The sequence below is a fragment of the Chaetodon trifascialis genome, chromosome 19 (genome assembly GCF_039877785.1).
Source record: "Chaetodon trifascialis isolate fChaTrf1 chromosome 19, fChaTrf1.hap1, whole genome shotgun sequence".
NCBI lineage: Eukaryota > Metazoa > Chordata > Actinopteri > Chaetodontiformes > Chaetodontidae > Chaetodon > Chaetodon trifascialis.
Window position 1 is genome coordinate 7,659,035 of NC_092074.1, and position 19,287 is coordinate 7,678,321.

The window sequence follows — 19,287 nt, forward strand, 5'->3', positions numbered from 1 at the left end:
TCTCTTTAGAAGCTCGATTGTAAGAAGTTGTACGACAGTGCCGCATTGAAAGTTGGGGAAAACTTGATAGGGATTGTGCGCTGTCATATGGGAGATTGGGAGTTTACTATATGTTGGCAGGTGATAAATCTCTTGACAAGGAACATTTTCGATAGCATCATTTAATACTAAGTCCAGAACCTACACTTCAATGTTGAAATTTGTTTTTCTTGCCTTAAATGCTAAACCTTGCGGGATACCTCCTCCAGGGTTACAGTACTTCCCTGTCCCTCTCTGTCTTCTCACATTTGCGACCTACTTGCTGTCCATGTCTTCTTTTGAGCTCAGCTGGATTTGGATCAAGTGAGTGCACAATATGTACTGTAACCGCAAAGTTGTGTGTTTGAATCCAGCCTGGGACATTTGTCATTCTTTGTTCTGTCTGCTCAACCTTTCCTGTCTTCCTTTACTTGAAACAGCTTAAGACAAATGCCACAGGAGTAATCTCTATAAAAAACATCTTGCTGTGTCCTTTCCACTTGCTTTTAGTCTTAACATCTCCACCTTTTGCTTCTCTCTAAACTCTGCCATCTTTACCATTTTCTCGGCAGGAGGTGAAACAAACTGTAACCAAAGACACGCAGTTACAGATTTACTCGCGCTCTGAAAGAGACGTATAAACCATGCAGTCACACATTTAAATTAGCAGTGGCAGACACTTGGATTCCACAGCAGTGCTGCTGAGAAAATAGTGGCATTTCTTTCAGTTCAACCCCACAGATAGCACTTTCAACTCCCAGCCTACTTGTTCAGTTTTTCAACAGTTTCACCTCCTTTTTGTCTGCCACTGCGCAGAGCTGCCTTTGATGGTTCGGGAAAGAGTAAAGAGAGCGAGAGGCATGTTTTATCCTCCCACACAGTCACACGCTCTGCCATGCGGTTGTACACTTCCTAAGATGGGGACCTCTGCACAGCAGTACTCCATCGCCGTACTTTGAGCTGCCATGGCAACAACTTGGGGAATGCGTTTTGCTTGGATCTGGCTTTGAGTGACAGCTTGAAAAAGTTGCCTGACACCTGTGCAGTGACAATGTTGTTTTCCAAGGCACAGGACAGAAAGAGTCCAAAAAAATCCTGCTGCTTGCTTTCCATGTCTGTTGATCATGCGTAAACACCTTGCCACAAGGGTGTGCTTGAAAAAAATGCTTCTACTTTTTTGTTGACTTTGTTTATGGCTGTGTGTGAGTTTGTACATGTGAATGTGTGTTTGTTATGTCTTTTGGCTTTTATTGTTTTTACCTGTAGCAGGATGGGAGTTGTGGTTTTGTCTGTTTGTGCGTTAGCAGGGTGGCAGGATGTTCTCTGCGAATGGATTTGCACAAAACCCAATGGAAGGGTTGGTCGTGGGGCAAAGAAGCAATTATTTGCTTTTGCATTCCGTAGAGCATTTTGGTTTCATCTAATAGGCATGCAACTTCTGACAGATTCATGTTAACACAAGAGAATTTTTTTTTGCCATGCTAAGCAGCTTGCTTGTAGGGATGGCAGTGTGAGTTGTTCTGTTTGTTGATGAGGTTCAGACTGAAATATCCCAACAAATATTATGATTTTATTCCATTTCTCAGTGTTATTTTGTGTTTTGTGCTAATTTGCAAATGTTACCATGATAATAGGCTCAACTAAGATGAATATGGTTAATGCTCTGTCAGCTAAATATCAGCAAGCTAGCATTATCTTTGTGAGCATGTTAGCATGCTGATGGTAGCATGTAGCTTTAAACCTGACAACCTCATAGAGCTGCTAGTGTGAAATTTAATTCATGTCTCATTGGTGCACAGGAAAAGCCAAACCCTCCATTATTGGCCAAATCATAGAGAGACACTTTCGGGTGTCCTGGAGGCTCAGTAGTTCTTTGTTGCATATTATTCCCTTCTACTCCATATTTCCTGTCTGTATGCACCCTATGATTGTCTAAAAAGGCAGCAAAGGAAAAAAGCTACTCTAATTTTTCCAAACCTTGGAGCACAAGATAAAGTACAACAGGCTTATCTAATGTTCAGTTTCAGGCACTGGGATGCACATGTGTTCGTCTCATGTGAAACAAGCGTGTAATGAAGCATAGCATGATTATTAACCTTTCCACATCTGAACAGTATTGGTGGAGGCGTGCTTTCAACTGAGTGCCATCCAGTTAGGTGACTGTGTTTATCTGTGTATGAGTGTCTTTTTGTCTTTAGAGTGTGTTTTCTGTGTGTGTGTGAGAACGCGTATGTGTCCGTGCGTGCGTGCGTGTGTGTCAGCAGTCATTAGGAGTTGGCAGACAGTCAGTTTGTATTGCTGATGCTGACAGGCTTGTCTGGGAAGGATGGAACATACTCCCTGAGCTCATTTTTATGACACACACATCTACATCTACACACAACTTCTGTGTGTAGGGGTGTGTGCATGCGCCAGTGTGTGTAGTGTCATAGGCTGTTTAACACACGCGCACACCAATTTAAGCTGGCAGAAGCAGTTCTTCACAAAAGTTAAGGGTCTGACAGGAGGCCGTTCTTCTGATTTGTATCCTGTTGTTTGTCCAGCCAAATTTTCAATCGCTATTTCAGTTTTTCCTTTTTACATTCTGTAACTCCTATGATGTCTCTTCATATATTGTTGTGCCTATTTAGACGACTAACTATACACCCATAAAAAGCAAAGCTCACATTTGCATTAATCTCGGTTCTTCTTTCAACAGGCGATCTCTCAGAAACCTGGTTTAGTGAAAGACCCCCACCGCTGGCTAGCTGAGACAAAGGTATGATTATTACATGTAGTAGCTGCATTCCTTACATGGAATTTTTCTAAATAATCAATTGTGTAATTGACAGAACAGAAGATTATGCATTTGACACTGTTACCATGAACATCATGTTCCTTCCAAGCCTACACTACTGTATGTAGAGGATCAATGAAAGACGATAACATAGAATACATGTAATCAATGATTTAGTCATTGCAAATGTAAAAGTATTGAACTAACCACATATGGGTGTACATATACTGCAGTATAACCTCCCGTAAAAGATGATCCATTGTTGAGGAAACCAGTTTCCACAGCAGAGCACTGATGTGTGGTGGGAGTCAGCAGTGATCATGATGAAACTGTGAAGTTTAGGGATTTGTGATAATGATAATAAGATAATAATAATCATAAGGGCAAGGACAATTGTAAATTGCACTACCCTTAGAAGGTCAGTCATTGTACCTTTATTTCACTGCATCTTATTCCTCTAATCCAGCATCATGGTAAACACGATGCTCTTGATTTAGTGAGCCTTGTTTAATTAATGAAATTATCGGAAGCGGCTTTTATTTAATGTGTTCTTTATCCGATATCTTCGTCTCCTTTGCAGTAATATTTGCCTCCTGGCTTCTTTCCAAGACAAATCAGTTCCTGTTTAGTATTGCAATGATGTGCTGTACAAAAGAAACATGTAATTATGGCTGCGGTGGTGATGCATGATACTGTGTTGAAATGTGTTTGCACAATTCCTACTGTAATGTATATCTCCTGTCAGAAAGCTTTCAGAGCACTGCACATTTACAAGAACAAAACACTCGAGAACAAGAGCGATAATTAGCTCCCTAGTTAGCCCTTTTTATGTTAGTAAAATCTAGGTAGGATTTACAGCCTCACAGAGCACAGTTCCATTTCCCATTTAACCAATGATTTTGCATGGCTGTAACAGCTGTTTGAATGAAACATTATAGATTCATTTTGCATTACCTGTCACACTGACAGCGAGCTCCATGCCACTTTGACTTGGCCACTGTGTTTTCTTTTATTACACTCATTTTGGCAGTGCTCTTTTCTAAACTTGAGTTTAACACCGCAGTCGCAGCCAAAATGACAAAATAATGACTATATTTTGTGTTTGAAGATATTTCAAGAGAATGGTAAACTTTCAGCTTAAAGAGTACTGGAGTTAGAAAGCCTTTCAGATGGAGGAGAAATTAAGATGTAATTTCTTTATCCAAGGATTCAGCGAAGTTTTAGTTTTAGTGTGCAGACTTCTTCATCAGAACCAACCGGTGGACAGTACTGTATGTATGGCTGCATAATGAAAATCATTTATATTACAAGAAATGGGTCTGAAATGCAGGGTATCAAGGTAGAAACTGTGGCCTTGGTTTTAATTCTGCTTTCCCAATGTACAGATTCCACAAAATCTTGAATAAAACCTTTACTATAAGAAACCCACAAAACCCATTCTACTTCACTCCTATCAAAAACAATTATGCATTGATTTTGTTTTTACTTAACAAACCAGACCAAGCTCCGCTGGCTGTGTGAGGAGGTGCGGGAGGGCAACACAAGAGAACAGCGCCTAAGGAAGCAGCATCAACAGACCAGGGATCAGTTGAAGGCGCTCAGGCAGAGCCGGGACTCGGAGCAGACGGCTCTCCTGCAGCGCCTGGACCAACAAGAAAAGCTGCTGCACTCCCTCAGCACTGAAAAGAGAGGTACACCACCATGCGTTTAATTACCAAAATACCTTCATGTTGATTTCACTCACACTTATGAAGCAAGAGAGAATGCAGCGTATGAGTTTGTGGGTTTAGTTTGTGGGCTTTTATTTTTCCTCTCAAACAGTGGTACCAATGGCATCAAAGCACAACAATGAGTCCTACACACACTCAGTACGAAATGTCAAAGCACAGCATCATAAGAGACTAATCAGGCTTTGTGTTTATTTATGACGGCAAAAGAGTCATAACGGTGTCGTAACAGTCAAATATTTACCATAGCAACCTCATAATGAAAGCGTACTTATTCCTTGACTGTTGGACCAATAGTCTTTTTGATTGAAGGCCTAGTCTGACACTAACTTCCTGTTTTCTTTTTCTCTTGTTTCTATTTAATCGCTCTGTCCAGTAGTACTGATGAATAGATACCCAAAGACACCCCGATATACCAAATGAATGTTGGCTCTGTGCAGTTAACATGATGATTGATTGATGGGTGTCATCTTTCTAATTATTTTTTGGGTTGGGGGGCATATGTTATGAAATGAGTTGACAATATGACTGATATGTATATGTAAATATGAGTGATCTAAAAGGGTTAAAGGGGCATTTTTCATTTCATGTCAACTTTAAAAGCAATAACTAATGCAATGCCTGCACATTACTGAAGTGTTTTTGTCAGCGAGCGGCTTGTGTGTGTCATGTTGTAATGGACGCTTGTTAAAATGGCTGTCTGTGCCTGTGTGTCTGATGCATTGTTTTTTAGACTGACACGGCCCTGTCTGTTTGTGATTCCAAATGTTTGAGAAAGCATCTTAATGTGTGTCAACTTTGAGACTTCTGTTGGAAATGGACTTGTTTTCCCCCTGTCTCAAGTCCCATTTTTGACTGAATTTCTCCTAATGAGCTGTAACTGCCAGAGGAAGAACAACTTGTTTTTAGCACTTCACCTGAACAATACAGGGAAATAGGCCTAATTTGTGTTTCATTAAGAGAGAGAGAGAAATAGCGTTAAAAGACACAGTGAGGCCATGAATACAGGGATGGGTATAGACGGACAAGGAGATGGAACACCTGAGCACAGAGACAATTGACTCTCTAATTTCACTCTGTTTCTTAGTTATAGCGGCAGCGCACTGCTCAGATAAGCCATCTGATGACCCAGCCTCATTTCCAGACCCCCTTTGGAAATGCAGTTCACTCTGTCTTTAGACCCAATCAGCCATTTGACCAAAGCAGCCGTCTGTCTTCACTGCAGGCAGGAGCACTGATATGGTCTCTTTAGTAATTAGGCGTAAGAATAATCTTTGTGTCACAACAGTTACGGAATCAGGTTATTTGGATTGAAGGCGTGCAGATAAAGATTTTATCAGCTGTGCTTTGAATATGGCTTCTCAGTAATGTGGTTGCTCATTTGCTCTCTTGTTGTGATTGCTGCCGAGCAAGACAAGACCTACAAATCCCTGCCATGCGTGAATACATACATTATGATGAGCACTAATGACATGATGCATTTGCAACAAAACACTCAACTGTGCAGTGTGGCAAATACTAATTATCTTAAGTTCACCTTCCACCATCACAACTGATTCTTGTTTTTTTGCCATTTATATAATCAAAATGGAAATTGTATTCTCATGAGATTAGTTTTCCTCGTAGCTACTTGTCTGCTCATCTCAGCCGATTAACTGTTAATGCCAGCACTTTGCAGAACCCTTGTGTGATGTACAGTAATTGTCTCTCAGTGAATTTATTAGTGTCAGATTGTGGTTGCAGTCTGTGTATTTTCCTTTAGAGATTACATCACTTGTGCAGTGATCTATATGGGCCTTTCCCTTTAAAACAAATCGGTACTGCATGTGAAGATAATAGTAGTTCTAACATTATAGGACCCATCCCAAGCTTTAGATGAGATGTGACAGGTGTGAGGCAGACACTGCCGATTTGTTCCATAGACAGAAATTGGTGTTTGGAGTCAGGTGTGTTGACCAGTGTTGTCAGGTGTGTGTTTGTTTACATGCACACATGCTTGAGGAGGTGGAGGTTCGGTCATCCCCAGCTACTTACTGAGTGTATGTCAGGAGTTAATTCAAACGATAGAGTAATCCAAATTCAACACCGAACACCGTTGGAATAATAAGTATGATTACGTATAGTTCATGATAATGAATGGAAATTAAATGTTTGAACCTTTTCTTTCTTTTTAATGTGTTGCCACCATTTCATTAAAACAGTTTACTCTGCCTGGCATGATGCCAAGCAGAGTAAACTTGGGTAGGTATTGTGGAATTTTCTAAATAAAATTCTATTGCTAAACGAAATCACAGCCATTCCTCTAAATTAACACCTCATTACACAAACAAGCAGTGATTGTAATTAAAAATAATTTGGCGTCGCAATCAACAACAAATGCAAGCAGAGTTTGTCTTTCCTCCACCTGTCGGGGTAAAATAATCCACCAGCGGCAAACTGTGTTTGAAATGGTCTAACACTGGGGTGATTGGCATTCATTACAAGATAAAAACACTGTTATTTTTTCTCTGGTACGCTGCGAGGTTTCGGGAGTCTGCTTTTCCGTGCCACAATTGGTAATTGAAATTGGTAAAACTGATCATTGGGTGGTGTTATGTGCCTGTCCCAGTTAGAACTGGGACGGTATGGGGTTTTATTGCCGATTGCCATGAAAAAAAAAAAAACACTGATAATTTGATCATGATGAATTTTCATTGTTAGGATCATCTTGAATATCCTCATGCTGTCTAGAGAGGTGCCACAGAATTGTTCAGGTTTTTTATTTACTGAAATGTGTCGGAAGTACAGTTGAACTGTATGCCACAATGCCACTTGGACTTTATTTTTGGTTAAGGTTAATTCCTCTGTTTCTGATGAAAATGGTTTCTGACATCATAGTAGAGAAGTAAAAAACAGTCTGACATAAAAATGAAAGAAACGATCATGTTAAAAAGGAAAGAATCCTGTAATCTGTCACAAATTCTAAATCAAATAGAGATAGCATTTAATTGATAATCTTCCAAAACCTTGCTAAGTGAGCTTAACCTAAAGTCTTTTTAGCCGGTGCACAGTAGTGTTGTTTTTGGCGGCCTGTTTTAATTTTAGTCTTAGTCTAGTCTTTGTGTCAAGCTGTCATTTTAGTTTTTATTAGTTTTAGTCACGTTCATACCCTTTTAAGTCTAGTCAAGTTTCAGTCGACTAAAAGTCTGAGCATTTAAGTCTTATTTCAGTCAGAATTATCCGTGATTATTTTCGTCTACTTTTAGTCGACGAAAACTGATGACATTTTAGTCTAGTTTTAGTCAATGAAAATTGTAGTCTCTTTCTAGTAATGCAATTCTATTTAACCCAGTCAATATAGTATCTAGTAGTAAAGACAAAACCAAAAAACCATTTCATAATTCAAACAAGGTTGTCTTATTATTATATTGTTACCTTATAGACTCAAGAATACAACCATTCCAGACACGAAGACGCTCTGATTTGAATTTACAACATATTTATTTTACCAACCGAAGTCGGCTGGCCGGCCATCGGTCCTGTTCTCTGTGTCGGCTGTCTGTCGTTAACCTTAACCTACCGCAGCTGCATCTTCTAAATCATGCCGCGAGTGGGAACTAATACCGTGACGTCGCTGCGACTGTGCAGTGCGACCTGATGCAGCCCCTGAAGTGAGACACAGGAAACAGAAATACTGCAAAATAATAATAACAACGCGACTAAACGAGACGAATAACGTTAGAACATTTCGTCTCGTTTCGTTTTAGTCAACGAAAATGAAGAGACATTTTAGCAGAGTTTTTATTTTGTAATTTAGTCTTGTTTTTATTCGTCAACGATATTGCATTATACATTTAATTATAGTGATCGTCACGTGACCAGCATTTACTTTGCGTCTCGTCTCGTTTTTGTCACGTGATAAAGGTTCGTTGACGACGATGTTTAGTCATAATTTTCGTTGACGAAAGCAACTATAGTGCACAGCAGGTCAACTGAACATGCAGAATAGGAGCTTAACATTAGTCCAGGCAGGCAGAGCACTCACTTTCTACTTGTATTAGCTGTTTGGCATCAGCTGTTTCATTTATGCTTTCACAGTTACTGTCTCATTCATCAGCTGCTTGGCTACCAGTTAACAAGTCCAATCATGTTCCTACAGGTGTTGCGTGGCCATATAACCTGATTCTTCTCACTATTACTGTGCTGATACTACTATGGCATGAGTGTTTGCTGTCACAGCTCACTCAGCCACCCAAACTGCTACTTATTTATGTTTTCACCGTTGATTTAACTAAATGTTCATGTGTTTGTTTATTAAGAGAGGATTCTTTGAGAGCTCCCTCAAACAGTAGAGCCTTTTCTAGCAAACCTAAAGATTATCAATGCATGACTATAAATGTGGACTTCCAAACCAACTGAAATAACTGTTAGAATTGTCTATATTACAATTTTCCTTTAGCATGAGGTAAAATGGAAATACAAATAAAGTACACATCACCAACTGCAGATGGACAATCAAGTCAACATATGCCTTGATTGACTCCAGTGGCGATACTTTGACTCTGGGTCAGGGAGTCGAGGGCAGTTCCATCTCATTAACAACATGTTTCTTTCAGAGCTGTTGGAGAGGAGTCGCAGGAAGGAGGAGGAAATGAGGAGCCTTCAGGTTAGCAGAACATGTCTTTATTAATCCTTCCTGTTTGTCTGTTCATTGGTGTCTGTAAATCTGCACTATAAATGGCAGATTTTTAATATCCTGCTGGCCTAATTTCAACTGTTTTGCCAAAAAGAGACAGCTGGTAATATTTTGTTTATACACCACATTGCCTTCAAATTCCTTTTCTGCTTTGCATATTTGTGGGGTTGTTTTTGAGTAACTGCTGGGCTTTAGTCATCTGAGCTCTGTGATGCAGTGCTGCAGACATTAGTACACAGTCATGGGCCTGACAGACTCCTTGCAGCCTTGCTTGGACAAGTAGCTAATTATTGCAGACACAAGGCCTTGGAGTTTAAAAGCCACCAGAGGCCTCGTCTCTGTCTTTCAATACTGCAGCGTCGACACTTGGCAGGCCACCAACTCACCTAGTCTGGGTTGAACTGGACCCCTGCACCTCACTGGCCCTTTACTCACCATTAAACACTGAAACACATGCTCTGTCTCTGCTTCGCTCTCTCTCTCTCTTACACACACACACACACACACACGGATGTTTGCGAAGCATTTGTTCTTTCCAAACGTGTGTTTGTACCTCTGTGAACAAGCATGTGTTTGTGTTGCATACCGGGGTCCCATCTGTGGCTGCATGATGGCACCTGCCAACGCTCGTGTGCAATTAATCAGCCCTCTCAGACCCAGCCGAGCTTTTAATTATGAAGGATGAGGAGAGAGAGACACGGAGAGGAAAGACGGATAGAGTGAGGGATGTAGACGAGGAAGAAGCTGGGAGGTTGGGCCGAGGAAACCAAAGTACCCTTGTTACAAACCAGCAACACATTACAGGCAGAGGGGGAGAGGCAGCCGGTTGGGGGGGTGGGGGGAGCAGGTGTGCGTTTGAGTGGCAGATAAGAGGCATAGCATCACTTATGCATCGTTAGAGAGGCAACATCAGTCAGAAGCTGGATGAGCAGCGCGAGCAGTTTGTCTTTGTGTGTGTGTGTCGGTGTGTGTGATAAGAAGCCTGTTGTGTGCTACAGACTCTCCCTAGCCCCCTGCATTTCCCTCCCTTGTTACATATCTGTTAGAACACTCTATTCCTCTCTTCTGTTGCTTTTCTCCCACACTCACCAGGTTTCTCTCTGCTTATCTACCATTTTGAGCAGTTACCTGGACTCACCGTCCCCCTCGTTTTGTTTAAACCTTACTTTGGTATTGGGTCATACTTTTTGTTTTCATGTGCATATTAAGTAACATTGCTGTGTTTGTGTGTCTCCACAGGACCGCGTGTTGGATCTGGAGATGGTAAGGTTTGATTTTTCAATCGAATGAATAGAGTTAAAGAAAATTGGCATGTATATTTAGGTTTCGAGTTAGTTGTTAAGAGCCCTGGAGTTGTTAAATCAGAAGTCATGTTGACTTTCAGCATGATTCCATGCGGCCGTGTAGGCAGGTTCACCTTAGGCTATGTGTGTTTAGCAACCCATAGAGGCTAACGGAGGGTTAGAAATGATTGCTTTAGTCAAGGCTCAGAGCTCTGTTAATCATCATAAGTCTTGCTGATGGGGTTAAGAACCAAGCTATACTGACAATACACTATTGACCCACTATTAACACTGTTAACGTTCACCGCTAACATCCTTAATCAGCTATTAGATGTCAGCCCAAAATTACTTAGCATTACTGAAAGGTTATATTGACCCAAGCGCTTTTTCTCTCCTGAGAGGAAAAAAGATGAAGCTGTCAAATGCACGCTTTCCATCCATCACAATTATTCGGCGTGCTTGGCCACTTCAGCCTTCAATTAGCTGCCTCGAGGAAGAAGAGTGAGTACGTCGGACCTCTATCCAGTCAAATATTTTCTGCTTACCGCAACAACACATCGGCAGGATGCATCGACACATCCTCCACTCAGGCCGGGTGGTGAGGATCAGCCAGCAGTCTCACTTGTGTGTCAGTGTGTCATTCAGTGTATTAATCAGCGTGACGCCTTGTAACAACCAGCTCTTTTGATGCTTAAATACTCCGTCTGAATGGGGAGGCTATTGAAACATACAGTGGAGGGATGAATAGAACGGAGTGCAGTGAGAGTCTTTACTTAATCAAAGATGCAGTGTGTTCCAACAAAAGTGCTCAATTAGCTCTATGAACAGGCAGTATGACATGTCTGTTACCTCATAGGCTTGAGCACACCATTTGTAATTCATAATACAGCAGTTCTGAATATGATGGAAATGACTGAATGGGAATGTATAGACTGCATACCTTTTTACATTAGGAATGCCAACTGGGAGCAGAAAACAAACACCAATACTTCATGGCCAAAAGACACAATCAATCGCTCATTGAAACTTCCTCAACGCCCCTGCAGCATGATCCGCCTTTTTCCAGCGTTAATCCACATCCTCAGCATATTCCAATCAAGCTAAACTCACCAGTTCTGGCCAAGCTTCAGAGTGAGGAGGAGCATGACACACAGGAGTTGTATTAAAGGTGCCCTGTGGACGAATTTTCACTGTCAGTGTTTCTCAAAAGAACACACTGTGTGTGTATACTCAAAGTATGTTGAGTTTCCTTCCTCATAGAACGGAACATATTTATACTTTAGGAATATATTGGCATCTGTGCCACCTGTTGCATCAAGCTCAGGTCAGTGACATTTGTTGAAATGACAACGTTTTAAATGGTCTGAGCAGATAAATGAATGTATTTACAAATGCACTTCTTGGCTGAGTGTGCACAGTCTAAGCACGGGTTTGCTGTGCATGTGTGTGAATGCTTATCAGACAGTTTAAGGGAAAAATATTTCTCTGCTTTGTTACATGAGAGGACATGAATAATACCTAACAGTGCGAACAGTATCAGCTGTGCACCCTTGTGATTTGGGTAGTACATCCCATTATCTCTGCAAATACAAAGGCATCAGTAGCCGCCACAGAGCACCTGAAGCCCACAGACAGCTGATCCAGCTGTGCAGGCATCATCAGCAATAATCGCTTCAGGTGACCTTTGACTAGGAACGGCATCTCATTTAACTAAATGTGTGTTATATTGATTTTTGTCCCTCACTTCTCCTTCATCTTTTCCTCGTTCTATAATAAGAAGTGCTGAGCAACGAGGAGAAGGCATGTGAAGAGGGGCAATTAAGGGAATTGGGACGGAGCCTCAGTATTTAGCTGTGGATAATTCTTCATTTGCTGTTTAGTCGTTGCGTTGTAGTGCTTTCTGCTTTGTTCCTTTCATGGTAATTTATGTTTTGGGGAGTCTTTACTTGATTTCTTTGTTTTTAAAATGATGGCAGAAGACATTTCTAATGAACATCATTAAACTAAAACAGCATGTGTGGTCTCAGTGCTGTGAGCTGCGGTCTCCTGCCTGTCCTTCGTTTTTTTTGTTTGTTTGTTTGTTTTTTTTACTGCTGATTCAAAAAAATCACTTCCAGATAAGACAAGATAGGACTTTATTGATCCCACAGCGGGGAAATTTGGTTGCTACAGCCAGCAAGTTACTAAAGCGAGCACAGTGGTGTAAAAAGGTCAAAATAAAAATATAGAAGTGTACAGATACAGAATAGATAAAACGGCTATGTATACGTACATTACAGGTACAGGTTCTAAAATAATCGTAAAGAATCCTACTGCCATAAAATAAGTACTGTTGTAGTCGTATGAGAACTACTACTACTTACGTGACATGTATTGTATTTCACTTGAGAAATACTAGGTCTATGTATATGCGCAATATATACAGTTTCTGAAAATACAGTAGCCAATATGGATAATGAATAGTGTTACTGCACAGTTGAGAGAAATATACAACTTAGGAATTTAGAAATTGCACCAGATGAAATGGATAAATGTGAGCAGATGTTAGCATTTGAGCATTGGTTAGCACGGTGGCACAAGTGGTAACACTGTCGCCTCACAGCTAGAAGGCCCCTGGTTCGAATCCTGCTGTGGGCGCTGGTGGCGTGTCCTCCACCATGTCTTCAGTGCCTGCTGCTCGAGGAAAGGGGCCTTTCTGTGTGGAGTTTGCATGCTCTCCCCGTGCTCACCTGGGGTTTCCTCCTTAAAATAACCCCCACTAAAAACATGCAAGAAGATCACCACCTGACCAATGGTAATCTTAATCTTAATTTGTTAGCCTTGATAGCAGTAGTGTAAATCAAAGTGGGTTTTTGATGTGGATTTGAGAAAGACAGCATCAACACAGTGCTGCATTACATGACGCTGGACTTAAACAGTCTGAGAAAGAACCATGTTGGATTTTTGTTTGTTTGTTGTTTTAGTGAAAATGCTGGTAATGCTTGTATTGTTAGTCATGGTTGGACTTAAAGTTAAATGGCTAAATATGAATGTCAGACAAACCTGAACTGATTTGTGTGTATGGTTTCTAGAACACAAGAGTGGCCCTGGACCACCTGGAGGCAATTCCAGAGAAACAGTGCCTGATGGACAACTTCAAAGATTTAGAGGTGGGCTCACTTAAAGCTTCGATAAATGTTCTTCTGTAATAGAATCACATTTATTTCTGTTTATCCAGTTAATCAATGTTGTGCATTGTGTTCTTCCACTACATGTGAGGCTTCTGAAGGGCTAGATGCTCAGGCTTTTGTCCTTTTGGCTGGGTTGGTTATGATGACACAGCCTCCATTTTGTGCCCTCAGGAGTCACAGCGGCAGAGGGAGATGGTGGAGCAGCGCTACACCAAATACAAAGAGATCGTCTGGGACCTGCAGCACCAGCTGGATGAGTCCAAGCGCAGAATCCAAGAGTACAGAGTACGACACACACATGCAGATAGATGCAACCTGCACTTCCCAACAACAACCCACGCCTTCTCTATTTCAGTCGCTAATTGCGCTGTTTTGTTCAAACACCAGCGGTTTGGATAAGGATAGCCTGACTTTGAGAGCCATTTATGAGTCTAGCTCGCCCACACTGGTGCCAGTGTGTGCACTGCACCGAATTTCAGCTTGTATGAATAAATGAATAATTTCACATGCTGGTAATGCATCACGGATGGACAGAGTGGGACGAGCTCGAGCAATGGCACAAATGTGCACTCGAACAAAACCTGAATTTTTACCAGTCACTGCTAAGTGCTGCAGTTATCTTCTGTGCTATAAAGCCATCAAGGGAGCCATCAAGGCATCATTGTTGACAGCTGATTGCCATCAGCAGTTTGCAACCTCCCCTAAACAGCCATACAGTCACTTAAATGGTTTTAATCTGCCAGATTACCCCGTTGGTTTGCGAAATGACTCCGGTGTTGAGCGATAAGTGGCGATTGCATTAGTGTAATAGCTGCTGCCCACCCGGGGTTTGTTTAAGGAAAAAGGATGGATGGAATGTCTTTAACAGACCTACATCTTGATCACAGTCAGCAATGCCGATAACAACAAACAGCTTCTACGCTGAAAGTAAAAGCTGCTCTCTGCTTGTAACAGCAGCCTCCAAAGCTCGATTCAGACAGGACCTCTGTAATGTCGATGATCTATAGACAGCAGAAAAGAAATCTGTAGACAGCTGTGACTTTGCAGGCCTTGCAACAGAATCACAACATATTAGGAGATCTCTGCGTGGGCTTTTGCCTGCATGTTTACAGGCAAATAAATGTCTGTAAAAGAAGCTTTTATCATAAACAGGTGCACACAGTCCATAGGGGAACATGAATCACTCTCTTCCCAGACAGCGCTGAGATGTCCAAACAAGCATTTTTGTGGACAGCCAGATTTGGCCCAGAACACTTTACGGTGCTTTGAGTTTGATTTTGTGTACTCAGTGTGTTCTGTAATGTGCATTACTGTAGGACACGGTGCAGCCATGGTTATAAAGACATGACTGCATTCTTAGTCAGTCTGTCGCTAACATTTTGGATCAACAGACGGATATCTTGCGAGTTATTGCACGGATTGTTACTCAGTTTTGGCGCAGATTTGTTTCATTTCTACTATAGCCAAGAGATCTCAACCCGCTGCAAAAGAGTGCATTGAGTGCATTGAGAAAACACATGCAAGCAATTCAAGGAAAGGAAGAAAAGGAATCATTAGTTTGGCAACACAAGCGCTGCAGATACACAAGCACTCTGCATACACTCCCAACACAACCAAACACACAACCTGAGCATTTCGCTTATTAATAGCCTGCCAATGCACTTTTTTGTGTCTCCTGAATGGCACTCATGGGTCACCACAGTCATTACAAGACCTAGTCTACAAATATGGTGGCAGTTGTTCTTGCAGATGTTGAGATGTCGGGTGAATAGCTTTAACTGGCTTTAAGAGAAGTCAGAGGATCACCACAGTCATTCGGCTCCACCATCTGGGGATCTTGAATGTACAAAATTTCATCCAATAACAACATGTTTCAGTCTGGACAAGCAGAGAAACTGATGAACCTGTGTAATGTCGATAGAGTGTGGCAGTATAGGTCTGAACCTGACAAGAGGAATCTGACTTCTCCCAGGATGCCCTCGGGCTATACCCACTTTCACTAAGATCTAAGAATAATCCTGTTTTCTTTTTGCACACGGCATGCGTGTCGTTTCTGGTGTGTACTGAGTGTTACAGCCTCACTGTGCTGCTAACTGTAGACTTTTAGCCTTGTCAGTTACTGTGTCCTCCCGTCTTCCAGGATGAGAAGCTGGACGCCACTTCCAGGAGCCTGCGACTGGCTGCTCTTTCTTCCTCCATCAAAGGCACCAGCACATTCCTGAGCAGCTCGCTGCGATCTGACACCCTGTGTGAGTATTTATATTCTGAGGCTTCAAAACCTGTGCTCTGACAGCTTATTTATCGGCTGGTTTGATGGTAGTCATGTTTTTCCTGCGTCTCTGAAAATGTGCACCAGTCTTTTTAGAGGTTTTGTACTGCCTGGATGGCGAAAATGAAGGTCTGGGTTATTTTGCGAGATGCATAATCGCCTTTTTAAAAGAGGTCATTATGAATTCCAAAACATATATACTCCTTCCATCTTTGTCAATATCTCTGTATTTGCTCCAGCACACGGTGTAGTGTATCATCATAAAGCTTCTAAAGCTAAAGTTGTGATATCCATCGTTAAACATGGTGAATTTCAGAGCACGGTCACTTTTCCTTTCAGGATTTCAACATGAAGAGCTCAAACTTTCCTCCAATGCTCTCTGGAAGTGTGTATGTCTGTATCACTGCCAGTGGCTCCCAGCCAAAATCACTTGTAGCACTTTCCTAAGCTGCTTATAGATATTTTTGGCGCCGTGTGAGAGGAGCGTATTTTCTGTGGCTTTGTGTCTGTTTTACCTCCAAGATTTATGGTGGCCAAAACGTCTATGGCTTTTTAACGCTACTGTTAAAATACAAGACAATTACTTCATCTATTCATGACTGTCATTACCCATAGAGATGAATGCAGTGCTCCCACACGTTTGGGCTGTGGCTGTGTTTTAGACACACAGGGATTATAACTCCAGCTTCCTTCCATCCTCCCTCCCTCTGCCGCAGCTCCTCACAAACGCCTGACCAGTTCAGATTTCGATGAGTCCACAGTCAACGGGGCCAAACCACTGCCAGATTAGGTTGACCTCAACTGAACCTTTTATCTATATCTCTACAACCCCAAACACGTGGTGCTTACAGCTGATTCTGCCTGCCCGGCGCTCAAGCAGAACAAAGAATAACTGGACTGTACCAGGAGGCCTTGAACTCAACACTAATCCTCCTCGACTACCTCAACCAGGCAATCACTGCAGGTGCTCAGGAGCAGGAGGGTAAGACTGTGAGACTTCACCGCAAACTTTGACAAATACTTTGACGAAGGAGATTTGTTTGGACACTGGAAGGAGGAGTACTGTAAAGTGTTTAGATGTTATTTATAAGGAGCTGAACTGAATGTATTTAATAAATTTGATAAAGGATTAAACCAAAATAGTTTCGCTGTTACTTTTTATGCCATTGTTGAACCAATTTTAACCATTCAAGAGATGTTTTAATACTTTTTACTTCATTATCAATCTGTATTCTTATTATAATGCGTATTATAACATGTTTGTGCTAAAATGAGTTAATATAATGTCACTGGTGCCTTTTGAACAATATGCAGTTTTGTTTTTTACTGTCACGCTGTTGTCTTCATCATGAGAATGTGACACGTTTTGTCGATTTAAATGTATTTACATTTTCTTTATATATAGATTTTTTTTACACTTTATATTTGTAAAGACAAACTATAAGCACAAATCCATTTTTTGTGAAATATGAAAGAAGTGTATGCACTGAATAAACCCCCATGCATCTAAATGTTTTGATAAGCACACTCGATGTCCCCTTCATTTCAGAGTGAAGTGTTTGCTTTGTAGAGACTCCAGCTACGTGCTCTGGTATCCTTCACTGAAGAGATCAACCTAAAGCCACATGAGAGCGCAGTGCTGCCTTTAAATCTGCTGCTCAGCTTCATATGCGTAAACGCAGTACCTCTCTCAAACTTGTACATAACCTTGTTTGAAAGGTGCTGTGATGTGGTGTAGAGTATAAACCTCACTATCCTCAAACACTGAACATTCGGACAGTTATGGAGCCCTAAAACTTAGAAAAAGTTACCAGTTATCAGTCATAAAATTAACTAAATCCATTAATAAATAATACTGTCCGTTCCTGTAAATAATTAAAATGTGTCACTCACATTTATCCATTTCCTGTTTTTTCCCACACAGCATTTCCCATTTCATTTTAATCACCACGTCAGATTTTCCTAATAATTACATGATAACATGATGGGATTGGTGCAGGGTCTCTGTGTGTTTCTACCGTCGGTGGAGCAGTGAGGGGACTGCTTGGATCGCCATCTTGACTGAAAACACCAGCCACAGACATGAAGCACCAGCCTTTTTAGCCAGACAGCCAGCCGAAGCCTAACTCCAGTGCATGTGGTGTGAATCATTCCTGTACTGTGTGAAGATTGGAGTGTTTTTGACTTTGTCAGCGTTAACATTGAAGTCACTCCTCTTGCAAAAACTTATACTACAGCAGTACAGAGTACAGTATATTGATGATTAACATAATCGACACTGTTGTAGTTTAGTTATAATGAAAGCTTCAGCTAAGTGCAGTAGCTAACTGTAAAGGCTTAAGCTAGCTACACACAGTACTCAATTAGCCACTTACACACAAACGCAACCTAGACCAGTCCCTGCTCTGGACACTGCATGCATATCTCTAAATCATATAATTAGTAGGTAATGTGAGGGGGGGGGGGGGGTGCCGTCCCCTTTGTTAACCTGCCACCCCTCCCCCCCATCCCCTAGTAGAGGCAGAGGGGTTGTTTAGTTGAATGTTAGCCTTGTCCGCCTGCCTCATTGATGCTTTATCTGACTGAGCTCTGTGCACGTTGGAATCCATTGCTCTGAAGTATCAGCTGACTGACTGTGTTAAATAAATCCATGACGCTGTTCGCGGCGCTGAAGCAGCGCACTGATTTGTACAGTAATTGCTCCTTTCTCAGTCCTGCTGTTCTGCCAGTTTCGTCTTGATCTATAATACTGTTTTAGCCGTGTAGCTGCGGGGGGTAAAAGGAAAAAGAGGTGAAGTGCTTTCTGCTTTTTTTTCACCAGCTGATTGGAGGTTAAAGGAAAAATCTGGAGCTTTATATTCTTACAATCCATTTTCATTACTCACTACTTGTTGGTCTATTCAGTTGTATTTTCCACTCCTTTCACTACATTTTGTCAGTTTCAGGGCTTCATAAAGACTGTCCACTGTTTTTTTTCTTTTTTATCAGTGATTTAATTACAGTGCTGTAATGGTTGATAACTCTCTAAAGTAAAATCAATCCCCATCCGGTAATAATTTCAGTGTCACTCACTTTTCTCTTGAGCAGCACGGTGCTGTTAAATCTCAAATAAGACATACAAGCGTGAGTTTGTGAAGCTAAACTTCCCAAAAGAAATATGATTTGTGCACCTTTACTAAATCCAAACTAGTGGGGATTTTTTTTTTGGAGCTTTGCGTGTGCCAGCTGAACAACACAAATCCTCTCCTTTAAAAGCCTCTGCAGGTTTCTTTTGTACAGCGGCCTGAAACATTCAAAGAGAAGAAAGAACTTAATTGACAGCTAAGTAGTCTTCTGCCTTAATGAAAATCAAAGCTTTTGAGAGTTGGC

The 19,287-nt window shown here is 41.4% G+C and overlaps 1 protein-coding gene across 1 annotated transcript in view; it reads left to right on the plus strand.

Annotated features, from left to right (window-relative positions):
* The window catches only part of LOC139348218 (centrosomal protein of 128 kDa-like), a 37,705-nt gene extending 20,261 nt beyond the window's left edge, over nucleotides 1-17,444 (plus strand). The window contains exons 18-25 of the mRNA XM_070988211.1: nucleotides 2,717-2,776; nucleotides 4,293-4,485; nucleotides 9,117-9,166; nucleotides 10,436-10,459; nucleotides 13,551-13,628; nucleotides 13,821-13,934; nucleotides 15,790-15,898; nucleotides 16,635-17,444. Of these exons, the coding sequence (XP_070844312.1) occupies nucleotides 2,717-2,776; nucleotides 4,293-4,485; nucleotides 9,117-9,166; nucleotides 10,436-10,459; nucleotides 13,551-13,628; nucleotides 13,821-13,934; nucleotides 15,790-15,898; nucleotides 16,635-16,708 (702 nt within the window). The 3' untranslated portion in view covers nucleotides 16,709-17,444. The remainder of the gene's footprint in view (nucleotides 1-2,716; nucleotides 2,777-4,292; nucleotides 4,486-9,116; nucleotides 9,167-10,435; nucleotides 10,460-13,550; nucleotides 13,629-13,820; nucleotides 13,935-15,789; nucleotides 15,899-16,634) is intronic.
* Nucleotides 17,445-19,287: the final 1,843 nt, after the last annotated feature.